At 43.0% G+C, this 19,445-nt stretch overlaps 2 protein-coding genes across 7 annotated transcripts in view; one reads left to right on the top strand and one right to left on the bottom strand.

Moving 5' to 3' along the window:
- Positions 1-1,912: 1,912 nt before the first annotated feature.
- On the bottom strand, positions 1,913-9,787 carry EPM2AIP1 (EPM2A interacting protein 1). The gene is made up of 2 exons (XM_053221710.1): positions 3,698-9,787; positions 1,913-3,075 (listed from the first exon to the last, which is right to left on the bottom strand). Exon 1 carries the CDS (start codon positions 9,644-9,646, stop codon positions 7,820-7,822), a length of 1,827 nt encoding a protein of 608 aa, XP_053077685.1. The 5' UTR covers positions 9,647-9,787; the 3' UTR covers positions 1,913-3,075; positions 3,698-7,819.
- A 163-nt stretch (positions 9,788-9,950) lies between these two features.
- Positions 9,951-19,445, top strand: part of MLH1 (mutL homolog 1) — a 49,044-nt gene continuing 39,549 nt past the window's right edge. For 4 of the 6 annotated variants that reach the window (XR_001431388.3, XR_001431387.3, XR_008298086.1 and 1 more), the window contains exons 1-4: positions 10,088-10,237; positions 12,270-12,360; positions 15,514-15,612; positions 19,326-19,399. Coding sequence is in view for 1 of the 6 variants with exons in the window: in XM_015080803.3 (XP_014936289.2) it covers positions 10,122-10,237; positions 12,270-12,360; positions 15,514-15,612; positions 19,326-19,399 (380 nt within the window). In the remaining 5 variants the exon portion in view is untranslated. Of the gene's footprint in view, positions 10,238-12,269; positions 12,361-15,513; positions 15,613-19,325; positions 19,400-19,445 lie in introns of all 6 variants that reach the window. The other 2 variants (XM_027040630.2, XM_015080803.3) reach the window with 2 other exon arrangements.

The raw sequence follows: 19,445 nt of genomic DNA, 5'->3' as shown, positions 1-19,445 counted from the left end.
GTAACACAGGAGCAAATTAATTGAAAAGGACAAAAAAATAAAAATCCGTAGTGAGGCTAATTAAGAGAAAGAGAAAGCCCAAACATTTGGAATGAGACAGGAAATATAACCAGAGGTACAGAGGAGACAAAAGAAAAATGTTCTGAGCCACATAATAAATTTGAAAACCTTAATTTAATGGAAAATTTCCTAAGAAAATCCAAAAAAAAAAGGGGGGGGGGCACCTGGGTGGCTCAGTCAGTTGAGCGTCTGACTTCGGCTCAGGGCATGATCTCACAGTTCATAGGTTCGAGCCCTACGTTGGGCTCCGTTGACAGCTCAGAACTTCAATTCTGTCTCCGTCTCTCTCTCTCTGCCCCTCCCCTGCTTGTACTCTGCCTCTTTTCTCTCTCTCAAATATAAATAAACATTAAAAAAAAAAAAAAAGGAGGCTTTCGTTAAGTGATTGTTGAATGACAGCTGAATTTAATTCCCCTACTTGGTTTCCATGAGATACTCATATACTTACAATGATACCCTTATTTGTTTCCCTTTAAGCTAACACAAGTTGGTCTCTTACAATCAGAAAGCCCCACCAAATACGGTAGGGGACCCTTCCCTTCGTAGCCATCACTCCACTCCAGGTATATGCACCTGGCCTCAGGGAAAAGACCACCAGACAGCACTGCCACGGTTCGTGCCCCGGAATGTTGAATTGACGTATCAGGAGACTGGGTCCGTGGCCGGTGGCCCTGGAGTGGGGTGGTGAAATAGCCAGGAAGATGTACAGATCCTGGCTGGCAAAAGTGGTAAGAAAGTGCAGAGAGGCAAGTCAACAATAAAGGGTTCTGAGAGAAGCTCATATTCTTTCAAAAAGTTCTTTTCCCCCATCCCCACTTAAATTGGAGTGTATTTCCCTCCCCAGTAGTCAAAACCCGCAAACTTTGTGGGGTGATGAAGTGTTCATTATCTTGATTGCGGGGACTTTTATGCATTTATGTCAAAACCAATCACGTTTTATACTTTAAACTGTGCAGTTTATTGTACTTCAACTACGTATCAATAAAGTAAAAATATGTGGAAAGACCTTAAGTCGATTTTGTTATTTTATAATAATCCATAATGTACCAATAATGGTACCATGCGTAGGAGGCCCTTTGCCATGACTGTGCGATTGTGGATTGTGGACTGTGCTTCGTATCAGCACTTCTTTATTTATTCCAGCGTCTTCTCACCTCCTCCACCCCCAGCTCCCTCCTATGCCTCATGGAAGTGAACATGTAAATAGTAAAATAGAAGAGTAGTCAAGTTGGTGAACTCTCATTCATAATCAGTAGAAGTACACATTTCTTAACCTTATCGGGGAACTTTTACATTTTAATCTTACTCTCTAAATCCCTTACAGGGATTGTAACTTATTTTACACTTTTATAATTGTGAATTATTTTACACTAACAGTTTAATCATAGGGCAAATTTGCCTCTTACTCCCTACAGAAGTAGTAATTGGTTGACACACACCAGAGTTATGGCTTGTTAAAATTATCCATGTAGATCACAGCCACTTTAAGGACAGGGTCGAATCATGTATCTGGATTCCCCAACTCAAAAGGCAGTGTCCAGTACAGAGCAGAGTGACTGGAGAAAGGTAAAGGGATTGAGGATATGACGGAAAACAGGGTAGAAAGCAAAAGGGTACGTGTGGGGGCAGATCATGCAAAGCTTTGTAGACTGTGATAAAGACCTTGGATTTTACTGTAATTATAATACTAAGCCATTGGAGGATTTCGAGCAGAGGAATGGCATGGTCTGATTTATATTTTACAGTAGGGATCACTCTGGTTGCTATACGCGTAATTACAGATAAGTATGGAAGCAGGGAATAATATACCAAGAGAAATGGGTGCACACGATCACTGAAAGACAGATACGAAAATGTTTATAGTGACTTTATTCATAATAACCACAAACTGGAAACAACCAAAATTTCCATCAACAGTAGAATGGAATTTTAAATTGCGGTAGTCGTACAATGGAATACTGCACGTAAGTAAAAAATGCTGCTACATGCAACATGGATGAGTCACACAGTACTGAACAAAAGACACAAGAGTACATGTAATTGTTACATTTACATGAAGCTTTAAAAAGACAAAAGTAATCTATGATGATCAAGGTCAGAGTAGTGTTTATCTGTGTGCGGGAGGGACACAAGGGCATTTGTTGGGGTGCTAGAAATGTTCACTATCTTGATCTGGGTGATGGGTTCAAGGGTGTATATAAAAATCCACTGAGGCATACACTCAACATTTACACACTTTACTGAATGTTTTACCTCACTAAAAAAGATTTCTAAATAAATTATATAAATGGAGACATAACCATGTGTTAATCTAGTGTTGTCTTCCAAGTATTTCTGGTTTTCCTTTGAGGCACGTGGAAGACTTAACACTATTCCTCGAACTTTGGTGTGGCCATGGGATTTGTTTTGGTCAATGAAAGTGCTTTAAGGGCCTGTAAGTGATTTGCTGTATTCTTCTCATTTCCCAAAATGAACAGCCACACCCTAGATGGTATCTGCCTGGTCAACCTGAGTCTCAGAGACTCAGAGCAGGGATCAGTGAGCGTTTTCTGTGGGGTCACACAGTAAATATTTTAGGCTCAGTGGACTATGCACTTTGTCACAGCTATTCAATTCTGCCATGGTAGAGCAAAAGCAGCCACAGACATAGGTAAATGGGCAAGGCTGTCTTCCAGTAAAACTTTATTTACAGCAGCAGGCCAACAGGACGGATTTTGCCTGTGGGCTGTAGTTTGTTGACCCCTGACCTAGAGCAAAGTCCCTAGACAAGTTGCAAGAAAAAAAGTTACGTGAGGCATTGAGATTCTGTGGTCGTTACCGTAGGACAACCTTACCCATCCTGATACAGAAAGTGGCTCCATTTTTTAAAAACCTTAACGTACTACACGTGGCTTCGTTGGGAGGCATTCAGGAAATTGCTACTGGAGGATGGGAGAAATAACTTACGTAGGGGCAATTCATGTTGTGGAGTGGTCAAATTGTCTCTTGGGAAAGCATGGAAGGCACAGACTCTTTCTTTATTAAAGGGGGGGAAAAAGAAAGAAAACAAAATGTTTTATGGTTGTTGTTGGCTGCATTTGACAAAATGTACAAGAAAGAGATGAACTCAGAATTCATCAAATTGCAAGCAGAAATGAAAGGGGTAGAGTTCACAAGTTGAAGTACTTAGTGGGTAGGATGAGGCTACTGCTCAATTACAAAAAGATAAAAACGAGAAACTGTTTAATCCAGAAGATTAAAGAAGCCCATGAAAACCCAGTTTTGCAGCACGGATCACCGGATGACCATCACACCTACCGTTAAGGCCTCTGGATGAGTTAATGTGCCACAGACTGAAAGTCCAACTAAGTGAACACTGGTTAATCCCTTAAATTAAAATGACTCAAGGAAACAGGCCATGGTTATAGTTCTTCCACGAATCCCAAAAGCCCCAGTTACCCAGAAATTAAGTTCAGAGGCACATGAGCAAGAAAGCAAAGAAAAAGAGTAAATCTAAGTACACCTTGACTAGATGTCCCTCTTAGGTCACCTCCCTTGGAGAAGTGATGAGGACATTCTGCAGGCAAGAAAGCAAGAGAACTGGATATTTAGTGACCAGAAATAGTCATTCCTCTAAAATTTTATTAAATTTACTTACTTTTAAATCCCAGAAGAGCCAGAAATCATCTGTAAAGGAAAGTAGCAAGTAAATAGTATGTCATTTTCTTCTAGGATTGACACATTATAAAAGGAAAAAGGATATTTTAAGCAGCATTATCTTCTTCTGATGCCGAGTAAAACTTTTTAATTACCCAAGTATTGTTTTAGTTCACTAAACGGTTGCCCAGTATTTTTCATCTAGGTTCCTTTGAAGTCTACCTTTGAACACTAAAAACAGTAAACTAGTAATACTTCTAAATAAAGGAGGTAAAGACTCAATATTCCATAGATTTATGTGAGTATACCTGCGTCTGAAACCTGGCCTCACTTCTTGTTTCCTAGGGCAAACTGCAATGTAAGATTGTTTCCTCAACAACACTCACATAGTAAATATTTGAGCCGCATGCCAAGCACGGAGCTAAATTCTGGGAATACAGCTCTGTAGTCACAAAGAACTTAGTTTCATTTAATTTGTAATACGTGAATAACAATTACCCAAGAAGCGGGCTAAGGCAGGAGGACCTCGGTGAAGGTCAAATGAGACTGCAAAAGGGCTTCAAAGATCATAAAACACTACACACGTATTTATTCATCCAAACATTTATTGGAATGCCAGGCATTGTGCTAAGCACTACATATAGAACAGCTAGCAAGGCACAGTCCCTGCCCTGGTAAAGCTTACAGTCTAGCAGTGATCAATAAGTAGCAACAAAGTGTGCTAAGTGTATGAATAGGAGAAAAGGGTATTTAGGGAGTGTCCAGTGGGGGCACCTAGTCTAGAGGGCATCTACGAAGGCTCTTAGTCTAGAGGGCATCTACGAAGGCTTCCTAGAGCAAGTGGTACTTAAACTGAGACCTCAAAGACGAATATCAGTCGTATGTTATCCTACATAATGGGGAAAGCAGTGGAGAGATTTGACCAACTATGTCTTTTGGAATGATCTGGCTGCAGCATAAAAAGGGATCGAAACCAGAGAAAAAGAGACTTGACGAGGATGCTGTTGCTGTATTAAGGTAGGCTGATGGCCTGAACTGGAGAAGGGAGAAAAACTTTAGAGACAGTCAACTTAACACCAAGGTTCCCGTGAGTGGATGCGACGGATGAAGAGTCACGGGCAGGTCAGGTTTGGGCTTGGGCTATGACGACTGATAGCAGCCGCGCCATCTACTGAAAGAGGGAACATAAAAGGAGCAGGTTTGGGGGCAAGATCAATGACATGCCACGGTGTCCATGAGACGGCAGAGCAGACTTAAGTTAGCATTTGATATATGGATTAGGAAAGGCCTGGAAAGGAGATAGGAATTTAGGAATCATTTGCACATAAACGGTAACTGAAGCCGCGAACAGAGATGACAGCAGCTAAGGGGAGGTACAAAACGGTAGTTCTGAAACCAAGTTTTAACATCACAAGAACACAAACATGGACGGGAAAGAGTACCCACGAAGGAGACTGAGAAAGCATACCTGCTGATGGTATCTGCCCCCGAAGCAAAAGTAAACCAGGACTTCAAGGAAAAGTGGTCAGTGGTGTGAGAGAAGGCAAGAATGTTGACAAGGATCTGGCTGGCTAGAGCAGTTTGAGTGGCACTACAGGAGACCGGGAATACAGACACTTCTTTTAAGAAAACTAGGAGGAATGGGAGATATATAGGGACATAGGGCTTTTAAAAAATAGTACTTATTTTAACTATATTCACTGATACAACAGGACCAGTAACGACTATTTTGTAAAAAAAAAAAAAAAAATTTTTTTTTAAAGACTGCCATGCAGTTACAGAATTACTTAATACAGGAAACAGTAATATACACACTTTTTTCTTTTTTACAAACAAGACTAGTTTATAGCAAATTCTCTACTATTTAGGGTCAATTTTAAATCCTTAGTTTATATCTCCCCACCCCCGACTCAGTACCTACATGATGCAAACTAGTTTTATTACCTTAAGCAAAAATATATAATGGAACTTCACAAAATGTACAAGACTTCAATATTTGAGGAACCAGGGTAGGAAAGCAGAAGCAGGTCCTCCAAACATTTTTTTTTCAATAAAGCACTTGCCGTGAAAGAGAATTCTATAAACTAGTGGGAAATTACCGGTAGATTTTTTTTTTTGGGGGGGGGGGGGCGCTGGTTTTTTGTTTTTTTTTTTTTTTAACTGCTGTTTTTCCAGATATTTTAAGCTTATTCCCTGTTAACTAAAATCTCAACTTGACCATTCTTGATTACTAGCTTATAAATACTTGCTTTTCTGCTCTAATTAAACAGAATAGAGTCCTTTGATCTGGTTCAGTATAAATCACTGACACGTAAATGCTATTGCGAGCTACCAGAGCCTCTGAAGGCCTTTACCGCACTTTACCAGCCAAACCTGGGATGTTGGAATTAGTTCCTATCAAATATCATCGGTGTGCCAGATTTGCCCTTTCATTCTGCTTCTACCGGTAATTTGCCCTGTCCCTCAAAACAAAATAATCTACAATGGGGGGGGGGGGGCTGTCTACTGGCACTTTGCAAAGGATAATTCTCCATTGTGCCTGGCTGTCCTGTGCACTGTGGGGGCAGGCGGAATGCCAGCAGAGCCCTCCCAGGGAGTCTGAGAACCAAAAAAGTCCCCTACGCTTTCCAACAACCCCTGGAAAGAGGGGTTACTGCTTCTGGTTGAGAACCAGTGACACAATCTTGGTTCCTGGGCTTTTATGGCATCGATTTTGATTGCTCAGGCATCAATTCCTTCTAAATTCTTGGTTGTATCTGGTTCGATGAATTTGCTGGATTAGTGACCACAGAATGTGTTACAAAGGTTAAGACAGGACTTTAGCACAAGTTTGCAAACTGTACTTGAGAGGACCTCTAAGCTGGGTCCTGCCTTTAAATCGTTTTGTATATTTGGCTTTACTGTAAGATTTTCTTTCCACGGTTAACGTAGGTTTGAAAATAACTGTTTTAGCACAAAGCAGATGTCTCACTAGAAATATGGAATTGCCACAATCTGTTAATAAAGCTGCTTCTTGAAAGTTAAATATTTCTACTTGTGCACTATCTTAAATACAGAACGAGTGGGACAGTTTTAAATTCTATAATAAATCCACTTCCAGCAGCTAACACGGTCTGAGATCTTTACCACTTTAAACTAAAGGGTTTCCTTTTAACAGGGTTTCTTTATGAAGCAGTCAACACCCATGCATAATAAGCTAAAATACCTCCCACCTCCTGATCCTGGAGGGCAAAAATCTTATTCTCTCATCCTTTTTTGACAGGGCCAAACTTCTATCTGGAGTAGAATAAAGAACTACTAACGGGCAACCATTAAGATTCTATACTTACCGTAGTCCTTTAATAGGCAAGCTGACAAAACAGCACCCAAGTGTGAAAAATTCAGGGGAAATCCCCAATAATTGGTTAGTCTGATCTCCAAAATGCAGGAAGCCTCCTAAACCAGCAATTGAAACATAATTCTTACTCCTCTGACTAAAATTTTGATTATTCCCCTCTAATCATTGCTAGGCCTGGTTGCGGGGGAAGGAGGGGGAGTTGAGGAGGAAATCTGTCAATATTTACTTAGGACTCAGAAAAATGTTTAAAAAAAAATAGTCTCAAACAAACACTTTGATAGTTAGACAAAATACCTCCACTGTATGTACGCTCTTCCTTTTCAGAAACTTCTTAACTTGCTATGTGAGTTTCTGCAAACTGGCTCAAACATACATTTATGGGGTTGATAACTTCAGATCATATGCATCAAAATTTTAACACTTTGTTCAAAAGAAGAGCTAAAACTTCTTCAAAACACCAGAAAAACAGACTTCTAATTCAACTCGCATTATCAGTACTGAATTTCTTTAGAAACAATCGTATCATAAAAGTAAAAGACAATGACATTGTCATTAAATTAAATTTTAAAAAAGGTGTTTGCATGTGTCAGTCCCATGCTGCCTCTTGAGATGAAAAAAACAAAAACAAAAACAAAAACACCTCTGTCAGAAGAATCTGAATCGTGATCAATTTGGATGAATAAACTTGGTGCTTTGCCACAATCCAAATTAGTTAACTTGAAAAATCAGGCAAAGGTTTGCTTTTAGAATCAGACTCTGAGCGTCTCAGTGTCGTACTACCAAGGCCTATGGGTTGGGTTCATTTCTTCCTCTCACAAGGTCATCCCAATGCGGCTCTATTTCAGTTGTGGCAATCCTAAACAGGGCGTGGAGATGCTCATCTGTCAAGGGTTGGCTCAAAGTGTGTTGGTTTCGAGTCAAATACGAAAAAGCCTTTTCGCAGATTTCATTACTATCAAACAAGGATGCCACCTTACAGGCAACCCCTTTGATAATTGGGTAAGATTCGGCAGACAAGCCAGCATAGAACTGCCCTAGGTCTTTGACTCTGTATTCATTCCAAAGGTTAGTATTTGCCTGAAGTTTGGTTAGCTCCACTCTTACTGAAATAGGTGCATATTCAGGCTTAAAATTAAAAGGATTCGCAAAAAGTTCCAAGTCCTTTTTAATGAACCGGAGGTCCTTGAAATGTCTCTCAAATTCTTTTTGCAGGCGACAGATCACCACTTGATACCTATCGGGATCAAATATTTTTTGTTCTTCTTTAAGATGCTGTTTAAGCTCATCGACAACTTCTCTGAAGGCCGCAAAGTGTGTTAGGTTTTTTTCTTCAATGTGTCTCTGCAGTAAACTCAGCTTAACTTCAAAGGTACAGATATGGTCAAAGGCAGCGGCAGCAAAGACTTTACTAACTCTCAACAGTTCACTGAGTTCTCGAAGATGGTCCATGATATCCACCAAGAAGCCAAAGTCACAAAGCCACTGCTTGTCTGTGAAATGGACCGTTGTGGCCCCTATCGAAACCAGGAAGGCTTCTATCTCTTTTCTCAGGGAAAATATCAGTTTTAAAGTTTTCCCTCTTCTAAGCCAATTGTTCAGACACCGTCCGTTAACCCTTTCGCCATGCTCTGATTCAGATTCAGTGAGGAGAGCCTGAAATTCGGGGCGCCTAACGCCTCTGGTCTTAATCAAAACTATCCATTCAGATATAGTATTTATAATCTGGTTAACGTCTACATCGTAGGAGCTCAACAGTTCCAAGTGCAGAAATCCTGAATAATGGATAACATTCCAACAGTTGGGGCTTACAGCCTTTTCTCTCATGTATGACACTAGTCCTGAGTTCTCACCAATCATCCTCAGCGTGTGGGTCGTGGTGAGTCCAACCATTCGCTGCAAGCTAAGCCCTGCCGTCTGCAGGGCCTCGAGGATTGCCGCCATAAGGGCCCCAACACTGAAGTGACGAGTCAGGTTGATGATGGTCAGAAGCTCTTCTTGTACCTCCAAGTCCTGGCCCACGCCACGGACAAAGACCAGGAGGTAGTTCTCATAGGCCACAAAGGCCTGGTCGTCCAAGGCAAGGGAATAGGCTTTAAAGTCCTTGGCTCGGTTAAAAAGCTGACTGCGTAGATTCTTGTTAATGTTGAGGACCCTCTGCCGCGTGACCTCTGGCGATAAATCAACGCCATCCAGAGCGCTTACGTGTTCGGGCAGCACATCCCTCAGCATCACCTCCATGCACTGGTACACAAAGTCCCCCTCACCCCAGCCGCGACCCTTCAAGGCCAAGAGGCGGGCGAGCCCGAGGCCTGCACGGGCGGCTCTCTCCTCGGGAGTGAGCGGGGTGACCACGGGCAAGTCGCCCTGCTGCAGACGCTCCACCAGGGCCGCGCGCTCGCCCTCCGCCACATACCGCTCGTAGTAGTCGTGCTCGGCCTCGTAGTGGCGCCTGACATCGCGTTCGCGGGTGGCTACGACGAGGCGGCGACAGACCAGGCACAGGGCCCCTTCGCCCTCCGGAGGCTCCACCACCAAGTAACGCTGGGTCCACTCGGCCCGGAAAACCCGAGACTCGTCGACTTCCATTTTGCTCCTCTTAGGCGTCATAAACATCCTACTGCAGGCCGCAAGAAGAGGGTCGACCTCCGGGAGGCCGCAAGGAGAGGGGAGGAGCGGGAGCAGGAGCAAGCACCTCCTCCGTTCTGCGCCAGATCACCCCAGCAGGGGGACACCAACCTCCGGCTCCGGCACCTGCACTCCTATTGGCTGGAGATTTCGTATTCCCTAGCCCAGGAATGAGCCAATGGGAGAGTGGACAGCGCGCAGGCGCATACCCTTCTAGCCAGTGGCCTGAAGGGCGCTAGGGAGGGACCAAGTGAGCCGGGCACCGGGGGACTTAAGAAATTTGACTGGCATCCCAGCTGCCCAATCAACGGCTCCCTCGCTCCGAAGCCGCTGCTGCGGGAAGGTCTGGCAGGGCAGCGTAGACAGAGTTGATGGAAAGACGTCAGCACGGAGCCCTGAGGTGATTGGCCGAAGGTACTTCCGGTGAGCATCTCGACGTGTCTTGGGCTCCTCTGGCGCCAAAATGTCGCTCGTAGCGGGGGTTATTCGGCGGCTGGACGAAACAGTGGTGAACCGCATCGCGGCAGGGGAAGTCATCCAGCGGCCGGCCAACGCCATCAAGGAGATGATTGAGAACTGGTAGGGAGGGAGTGGAGCCGGGCTTCCTTATAAGCTACGACTCAACGGGCCGTTCTTCGGGATGGCGCGGACCCGCCTCCCTGCGGTGGGCGGAGGCGTGCACGGCGCACGCCCACAGCGCCCGAGGTCTGGGTGTCCTGCTCCTCAATTCCCGGGTACCGCGAGTTCTTGAGAGCTCTCGCGAGACTTCTGTAGAGCTGTTGGGGGCGCGAGCGGCGGCGACATAGTATTTTAATGGCGCCTTTAGTTGAGGGAAAGACTTTTTATATTCTATATACAGAAGGTGCAAGATTTTAAATGCATAAACATTTTCAGAAGGGGGAGCCCGCTTCATGCTCCAGAGAGTACCGTGTTATGCGTGTAATGTTTGCTCCAAAAATAATCAGTCCAGGGTGCAGTTCATTTTGAATTTTATTCCAAATAAATTGTCGAGGTTTTCGGACAGGCCGATGGACACTGCCTGGGTTTAACTTGTGATATCCCTACTGCCGAGTTAGTGACCCAACTTAGTGTTTTCCTCCCCTTTACCTCTCCGTGGGGGAGCACATCAAAGACAACCTGGTGTTAACGGGGTATCCCGAGGATTCTGACGTTTCGGAATTTCCTTCGCATTGTGGAAGGAAGAAGTTAGAAACCTGGAAGGAAAGGTGGGGGTAAACTATAAACTTCCAAAAAGGCTCGCTCGTGGGGTACCTAAACGTGACCTGCGTGTTGAAATCAATTGATGTTAATAAGATCCGTACAGTAAAGGAACAAAATGAGCCTGCAAAGAACGGTAGGTTTGTGAGGGGATTTATTAGGAAAACGGAAGACAGCCGTTCGGGGTCGTGGGACTAAAAACCGTGCAGAAAGGAGGGAAAGGGACAGAGCTGGGAGGCAGACAAAAGATGGAGCAGGGAGGCTGGCAACTTTCTCCTTCCACCTAACGTGACGCCGCCTTTTGTCTCTGCAGTGTTGGAATATTCACTGATGGAACGACGTGGGCCTCTTATCCGAAGGCCACAATACTGCACAACCAAACCCAATATATTAGCTAAGTGGTTGATAATCAGTCCTGTGAGCAGGGCTTTTGTTTGGAGCCCAGTCGTGCTCTTTTTTAATATGGAAGTCGAGATGGCTAATAACCACGTCAATTCAGGCGCTCCTGAGAAAGGTCTTTGATATTTAAGTAACTTATTATTTTTGAAAAAAGAATTTTCTGTGCGAGATTACCCTTCTTTCTCGTGCAGCCGCGGACTGAATTCCTTTTCTGTCGCTGGCGCTTTTTGTGATTGTTGGCTACGCTTTGGAAGCACCAAAGATTTACTGGCTTCCCAGAGAACTTTCTGTATTGCCATTTTTTTTTCTTTTCCCCAACAAAATGTATTTTCTTAAAAGGGTATTAGCATAAAAACACATATACATATTTTTTTCTTTAACATTTATTTATTATTGAGAGACAGACACAGAGTGTGAGCAGGAGAGGGGTAGAGAGAGGGGGAAACACAGAATGTGAAATAGGCTCCAGGCTCCGAGCTGTCAGCACAGAGCCTGATGCGGGCCTCGAACTCACAAACTGCGAGATCATGACCTGAGCCAAAGTTGGCCGCTTAACCGACTGAGCCACCCAGGCGTCCCTATATAGATTTTTTTTAATGACATTTAATTAGGGGCCCTCGGGAATCCAAGGCTGAATAAAGTGGAAGAGATAAGTGGCAAAATTAGTTGAGAAGAAGGTAAGAAACAGGCATGTGGTAAACAGGCATGTGGATCCTACTTTTAACTTCACTTTCTTTCCCAGAGGACCAGAAATGGTGCTGCATGTCCTAATGGAAATGATGCTTGCCCCCTGCCCCTTCTCTCTCTTCTCCCTCTCTCACACAGCGTGTAAACTCTTTACAGTGTAGTCATGGAGCCTGTAAAACAAAGGAAAAACACATCACTCAGACAGTCTGGCGTTTATCTGGAATTTGTTCTCATACCTTGTCTGATTAAAATAGGTGCATTAGAGTAGGGCAGAATAATAACTTTTTTTTTCTGTTTGATTTGCCAGCTTAGATGCAAAAGCCACCAGCATCCAAGTGGTTGTTAAAGAGGGAGGCCTCAAGTTGATTCAGATCCAAGACAATGGCACTGGGATCCGGGTAGGTAAAAACCTCAGAGGAGGGGGCTGTGCGCGTGCTTTGTGGGGTCCATCTGCAGGAAGGGGCAGAGCCTTTCCTTGTTGGGGAAACTCAACTTTGCAGATGAGATTTTTAACTGAGATTTTCAATACCCATGATAAATATATTTTGAGTGCCTATTCCAAGCTGGACACTTATTCAGGAAAATGGTCCAGGAGAGAGTCATGAAGCTATTTAAAGGATGAATGTCTGAGGCAGAGAGAACATGCAAAGACCACAAAATGGAAGCATGCTGGACTTGTTTAAGCACCAGCAAGGAGGCCCGTGTGTCTCTGACAGGGCGAGGGAGTTGAAGAATAACAGGAAATGAGGGGCACTTGGGTGGCTCAGTCAGTTAAGCGACCGACTTGGGCTCGGGTCATGATCTCGCGGTTCGTGAGTTTGAGCCCCGCGTCGGGCTCTGTGCTGACAGTTTGGAGCCTGGAGCCTGCTTCGGATTCTGTGTCTCCCTCTCTCTTTGCCCCTCCCCTGATTGCACTCTGTTTCTGTCTCTTTCAAAAATAAATACACATTAAAAAAACTTAAAAAAAAAAGAATGACAGGAGATGAGATCTGAAAGATAAAAAGGCTGATCACGTAGGACCTTGTGGGCCATTGTAACATCTTTGGCTTTTACTCTGATCAAGGTGGGATACTATCAAATGGTTTTGAGCAAAGAGGTGACATGGTTTGGAGTTTTGTAAGAACCCATTTGTCTAGAATATGGAAGATAGACAGTAGCAGGACAGGACAGAGGCAGTGAGAGGGCTTTCGGAGCAGTCCAGGAGAGTGGTGACCGTGCCTTGGACCAATTTGGTTGCAGTGAGATTCCGCATTGATTATGAAGACAGAGCTCTCAGAATTTGCCGATGTATGGTATAAGAGAAAGAGAAGCCAAGGTTCAGGGTCTGGGGCACCTGGGTGGCCCAGTCGGTTAAGTGCCCAGCTCTTGACTTCAGCTCGTAGTTCGTGGGTTTGAGTCTCACATCAGACTCTGTGCTGACAGCATGGAGCCTGCTTGGGACTTGCTCTCTCTCTGTCTCTGCAACCCCTGAAATAAATACAAATAAAACCTTAAAAAAAAAGAAAAGAATGATTTCAAGGTTTTGGCCTGTGCAAATGGAAAAAAGAGTTGCTATTTACTGATGGGAAAGCCTATGGAAGAAACATTTTGGGGAAGATCACAAATTCGTTTGGGAGCATGTTAAACTTAAGATGGCTCTTAGTTGAATAAGTGTGTGGGTCTGGAGGGTAGAGTAGAGGTTTAACAGCTGGAGATGAAAATGTAGTGTATTGCAGTTTGATGGTATTAAAAACTATGAGTCTCCCATGAAAAGGTGCTGAATGCCCCAAGCCATTAGAGAAATACAAATAAAAGCAGTAATAACATACCATTTGACACCCATTAGGATGGCTATTATAAAAACGATAAGATAAAATAACAAGTGTTATAAAGGATATAGAGAAATTAGAACTCTTGTGCATTTGCTGGTGGGAATGTAACATAGTGTAGCCACTGTGGAAAATAGTATGGTGATCCCTGAAAAAAATTAAACAGACTTACCATATGATTCAATAGAATTTGTGGGTATATACTCCAAAGAATTGAAAGCAAGGTCTTGAAGAGATTTGTAACCCCATGTTCATAGCGCATTCACAGTAGCCCAAAGGTAGGAGCTACCCAAGTATCCACAGATGAGTGGATTTAAAAATGTGGTGTGTACATATAATGGAATATCATTCAGCCTTACGAAGGATTGAAATTCAGACACGTGCTGCAACATGCATGAACCTTGACGACATGTCAAGTGAAATAAGCCAGTCACAAAAGGACAGATGTTGTAAGATTCCTCTTGTAGGAGGTTCCTAGAGTAGTCCCATTCATAGACAGTAGAATGGTGGTTGCCTGGGACTTGGGAGGGGTGGGTGGAGAGGAAGTGTTTAGCGGGGATAGAGTTTTAGTTTGGGAGGATGGAGGGTAGTTGCACAACAGTGCGAATGTACTCAAGGCCACAGAACTGTACACGTAAAAATGGTTAAAACGGCCGGGGCGCCTGACTGGCTCAGTCGGTTTTCCGACTTCGGCTCGGGTCATGGTTTGTGAGTTCAAGCCCCACGTCTGCTCTGCACTGACAGCTCAGAGCCTGGAGCCAGCTTTGGATTCTGTCTCCCTCTCTCTCTGCCCTCCCTCCCTCCCCCAATCAAAAATAAATAAAAACAATTACAAAAATTTATTTATTTATTTATTTATTTATTTATTTATTTATTTATTTATTTTTTAACGCTTATTTATTTTTGAGACAGAGAGAGACAGAGCATGAACACGGGAGGGGCAGAGAGAGAGGGAGACACAGAATCTGAAACAGGCTGCAGGCTCTGAGCTGTCAGCACAGAGCCCAACGCGGGGCTCGAACTCACGGACCGTGAGATCATGACCTGAGCCGAAGTCGGACGCTTAACCGACCAAGCCACCCAGGCGCCCCCAAAATTTTTTTAAGAATGGTTAAAATGGGCACCTGGGTGGCTCAGTCGTTAAGCGTCCAGCCCTTGGTTTCAGTTCAGGTCAAGATCTCAGGGATCATGGGTTTGAGCCCCGTGTCAGGCTCTGTGCTGACAGCATGGAGCCTGCTTGAGATCCTCTCTCTGCTCCTCCCATGTGCATGTTCTCTCTCTCTCTCTCTCTCTCTCTCTCTCCCTCCCTCTCTCCCTCTCTCTCTCTCAAAAAAATATTGTTAAAATGGCAACTTTTGTTATGTGTATTTTACTGTAATTAAATGTTCTGTAGATTTTTAATAAAGTTTTCTCATAATCATGATTTTTTTAAAATCCATGAGACTGGGAGAACTCATCAAGAGAATGAGTGTAGACAGCAGAGAGGTCCAAGGATGGAGTCCTGGGTTACTCCGCTGTCAGAGGCGAGAAGGAACCCCGAATGCAAATGAGAAATGTAACCAGTGAATGAGAAGGGACCCTGGGACAGTGTAGCACTCTGGATGCCAAGTGACAAAGTTACCGCTCATTTTAAAACTCTTCTCCTAAGAGGGGTTGCTTCTTGGATTCAGTCAAGAAAAGGGAAATTCAAGATTTGGAAAAATGAGTAACATAATTATTTACTTATTTTTTGGTATCTTCTAGAAAGAAGATCTGGATATTGTGTGTGAGAGGTTCACTACAAGTAAACTGCAGTCCTTTGAGGATTTAGCTAGTATTTCTACCTATGGCTTTCGGGGTGAGGTAAGCTAAATATTAAGGAAATGAGTAAAATATTCTCCTGTGATAACATTTCTGCCATTTCTCAACATAGAGGTAAATAAGATATGATACTTTCTACTTGTTAAATATATGCAAGTTGAAAAATCTTAATTAAATTCAATTTTCTAAAACCAAAGATTGTTCATAAATACTTAATACACTGAAAATTATTTTATCTACGGATACAGCCCCCTCCTCCCCTCCTGCCAGGATGTTTGGTATCTTTTGATGGAGAATGCAACACCACCTACAAAGTTTTTTTGGTCAGATAATCAAATGTGAATCTGATTAATACTTATTAAGTGCCAGTATTGAGAAAATATAGGAGGCAAGGGAGCATGGTAAATGATACAAAAATTAGGAAACTACATGATAAAAGGCTTGTTTGTGTCCTTCAACAAATTAAGGAAGAAAAGTGGAGGAGGGAGCAAGAACCTGTAATTTAAAAGAGGCTTAAGAAGCACGTGAACCAGGGCGCCTGGGTGGCTCGGTCGGTTAAGCCTCCAACTTTGGCTCAGTTCATGATCTCAGGGTTTGTGAGTTGAGCCCATTGTCGGGCTCTGTGCTGGCAGCTCAGAGCCTGGAGCCTGCTTCAGATTCTGTGTCTCCCTCTCTCTCTGTGCCCCTCCCCTACTCACACCCTGTCTGTCTCTCTCTCTCTCTCTCTCTCTCTCAAAAAATGAATAAACAGTAAAAAAAATTTTTGTTTTTAGAAACAGAGGCATACGAACCAGTTCCAATGTATGAATCTTAGTTGGATCTTGATTTGAGCAAAACGTAAAAAAAAATTTCTGTGTCGGATATTGAGCACAGATTGGTTATTTCATAGTATTGAGAAGAAATTGTTGATTTTATGGGTATAAAAAATAGCATCATGTTTTTGGGCGGAGTCTTTTAAGATATATATGGAAATATTTATGAGTGAAATTACATGATGTATCAGAGGCATATACTATAAAAAGTAGATAAAAACATTTTAAGACCAAAATAGGATCTTAAAATTTTATGACCATACTCTGTTGGACATCTTTTCATCCAGTATATATATAGGCCTGTATAATTTTTAATAGTTAAATTCTATTCTTTTACATGAATGTACTGTAGTTTCTTTAAATGATTTCCTCTTAAACATTTATACTTTTTACCATTTTCCTGTTTGATGCTTTGGTGAATATTCATGTATGTACAATGTGGTTTTTTCAATCACTGCCTTGGTAAATTTATAGAAATAACATTCATCGGTAAAATATGTGTACTTTTCAAATAGTTTGTGTTAGTTTCCCATTTTTGCCCTCCAAAAATTGCCATGTTCTTAGTGACTTAAAACAATAAAAATCTGTTATCTTACAGTTCTGGAGGTCAGAAGCCAGGGGTCCAGCAGGTCTCACAGCACTGAGATCAAAGTGTTGGCAAGGCTGTGTTCCTTTCTGGAGACATTTCTTTAGTGTACCAGAGAAATTGTTTGGAGTAGTTATTTTGGGGAAATGAGAGTAAAAGAGGGGATGGAACCAATTACTTTTCCCTTTAGGCCACTCTATAGTCTTTCCATTTTTTATCACGTGTCTATATTACTTTAAATTTTTTAAATTAAAAGGCAGCTGTGACCTAGTCGTTGCAATTCATATCAAACTGGGGTGGTCTCAAGCACCCTCTGGCTTAACAGTGAGCCCTGAATTATTCCAGATAGAAGCAATTTCATACTGTTTACCCTGAGGCAGCCCTGACTTTAAGTGTGCTTCTGGTAAAGTCCTACGAAAGCAGCTCTGTTGTGGCTTTGCAACTTCCTGCATCAGTTCCTAAGCCCATGGCCTCCTGGAGCCTTAGCCTAGCTGGAGAAGATCTTTGGGCTTTTATTTTACTGTAATTAAAACTGGGAAGATTGGGGCGCTGGGTGGCTCAGTCAGTTAAGCATCTGACTTCGGCTCATGGTTCATGAGTTCGAGCCCCACATCGGGCTCTGTGCTGACAACTCAGAGCCTAGAGCCTGATTTGGATACTGTGTCTCCCTCTCTCTCTGCCCCTCCCCCCATCTCTCTCAAAAATAAACAATAAAAAAACATTTTTTTTAAAAACAAGGAGGATTTAATGAGGGATTTCTATGTGTTCTTTCCCTGGTTCTCAGCACTTTGTATGCATTAACTCTTGACAGTAGCTCTGTAGACTGGGTTCTGTTACTACCCTGTTTTACATCTGAGGAAACTGACCCTTCTGAAGTATTAATAGGAGCACCTGGCTGGCCCAGTTGGTGGAGTGCGTGACTCTTGATCTCAGGGTTATGAGGACAGCCCCACGTTGGGTGTACAGATTACTTAAAAAAAATCAAGGGAAGGGGAAGGGGGAAGAAAGAAGGAAAGGAAAGAAGGAAAGGAAAGGAAAGAAACAAACATGGCCAGGGCACACAGCTAGAAAGTGACGAGCGGGGGATTGAACCCTGGCAGTTTGACTTCAGAGTCTGTTCCTGCTCCGTTTCTGGTGCGAAAGTCCCTAAAGCAGCAGAACCTCTGCCAATGGCATGCTGTCTTTCTGGCATTATGTACTGTTGTGCTACATACTCTATGTATTTCGTGTCCGCCTTATGCAGCTCTCAAAATCGTTTACATCTGACATGATGAAAATTACCTCAGTTATGTCAACTAGGGAAACCCAGCCAGGACCTGGTAATCTCGGAGCCTGAGCCATGTTCCTCGTGAATGAACCGAACCTGCCACAGGCTGCGTGTTCACGGTCTTCCGAGATGCTGTCACACAGACCCCTTTGCAGTGCTGGTTGCATTTTTATGTGCTGTGATGCCCTTGAGAAAGGAGAAACAGGTTCCAGTGAGCTAGGAAACCAGTCTTGGTGACAAGGTTGAGGGGAGGGGTGGGGAGTGGTCATTTTCAAAGAATGTGTTGTGTCTCAATTTCATAACCTTAAATTTACATTTCTAAACACGTAAGTTTTGAAAACAGTTTTGTGTACCAGTATGCGACATTATCTACTTGGAGTGCTCCCGTTTCTGAAGGCAACTTTTCAAATTGTTGGGAGGCAAATTATTGAGAATATTATTAAGCATGCCTGCACTTGTGCTGCCTGAGCGCACTTGCTGCTGACACATTAGTACCCTGGTGTGTTTCTTTGCAACGACATGGATGGAGCGGGAGCGTATTATGCTAAGCGAAATAAGTGAGTTATAGAAAGACATACCGTATGATTCCACTCATATGTGGAACTTAGGAAACAAAACAAACAAGCAAAGGGAAGAAAAGAAAGACAAACCAAACAACAGACTCTTAGCTGTAGAAAACAAACGGGGGGTTACCAAAAGCGGGGGAGGGGCGGGTGAAATAGGTGAAAGGGATGAAGAGTATGCTTATCGTGATGTACATAATTGTTGAGTCCCTATAATGTACACCTGAAATTAACGAAGAACTGTATGTTAGCTATACTGGATTTAAAGTAAATACTCTGATGTGTTTCCTTTTGGACTTCTAATATATATTTTCCCCCTGTTCTAGTAATATGCCACAAGTTCAGTTTGATATCCCTTTTTTTACAGGTCATGAAAGTGAGTGAGCAGAAAATGCTCATCGTTGTCATTTGTTAATACAAAATGGAAGGGGAAATTTAGATTTAGATCACCTTTCTCGGTAATGAGGTGACAGTGGGTGACCCAGCAGTGAGTTTTTCTTTCATTCCATTTTTTTCTTCTTCCTTAGGCTTTGGCCAGCATCAGCCATGTGGCTCACGTTACTATTACAACCAAAACAGCTGATGCAAAGTGCGCATACAGGTATGGGGTAGGCTGCTTTTATTCATATATTCATCCTGAAACGTGC

This window comes from Acinonyx jubatus, chromosome C2 (genome assembly GCF_027475565.1).
Source record: "Acinonyx jubatus isolate Ajub_Pintada_27869175 chromosome C2, VMU_Ajub_asm_v1.0, whole genome shotgun sequence".
NCBI lineage: Eukaryota > Metazoa > Chordata > Mammalia > Carnivora > Felidae > Acinonyx > Acinonyx jubatus.
The sequence above is the reverse complement of the archived record's forward strand: the minus strand, read 5'-3'. Positions and strand labels throughout refer to the sequence as shown.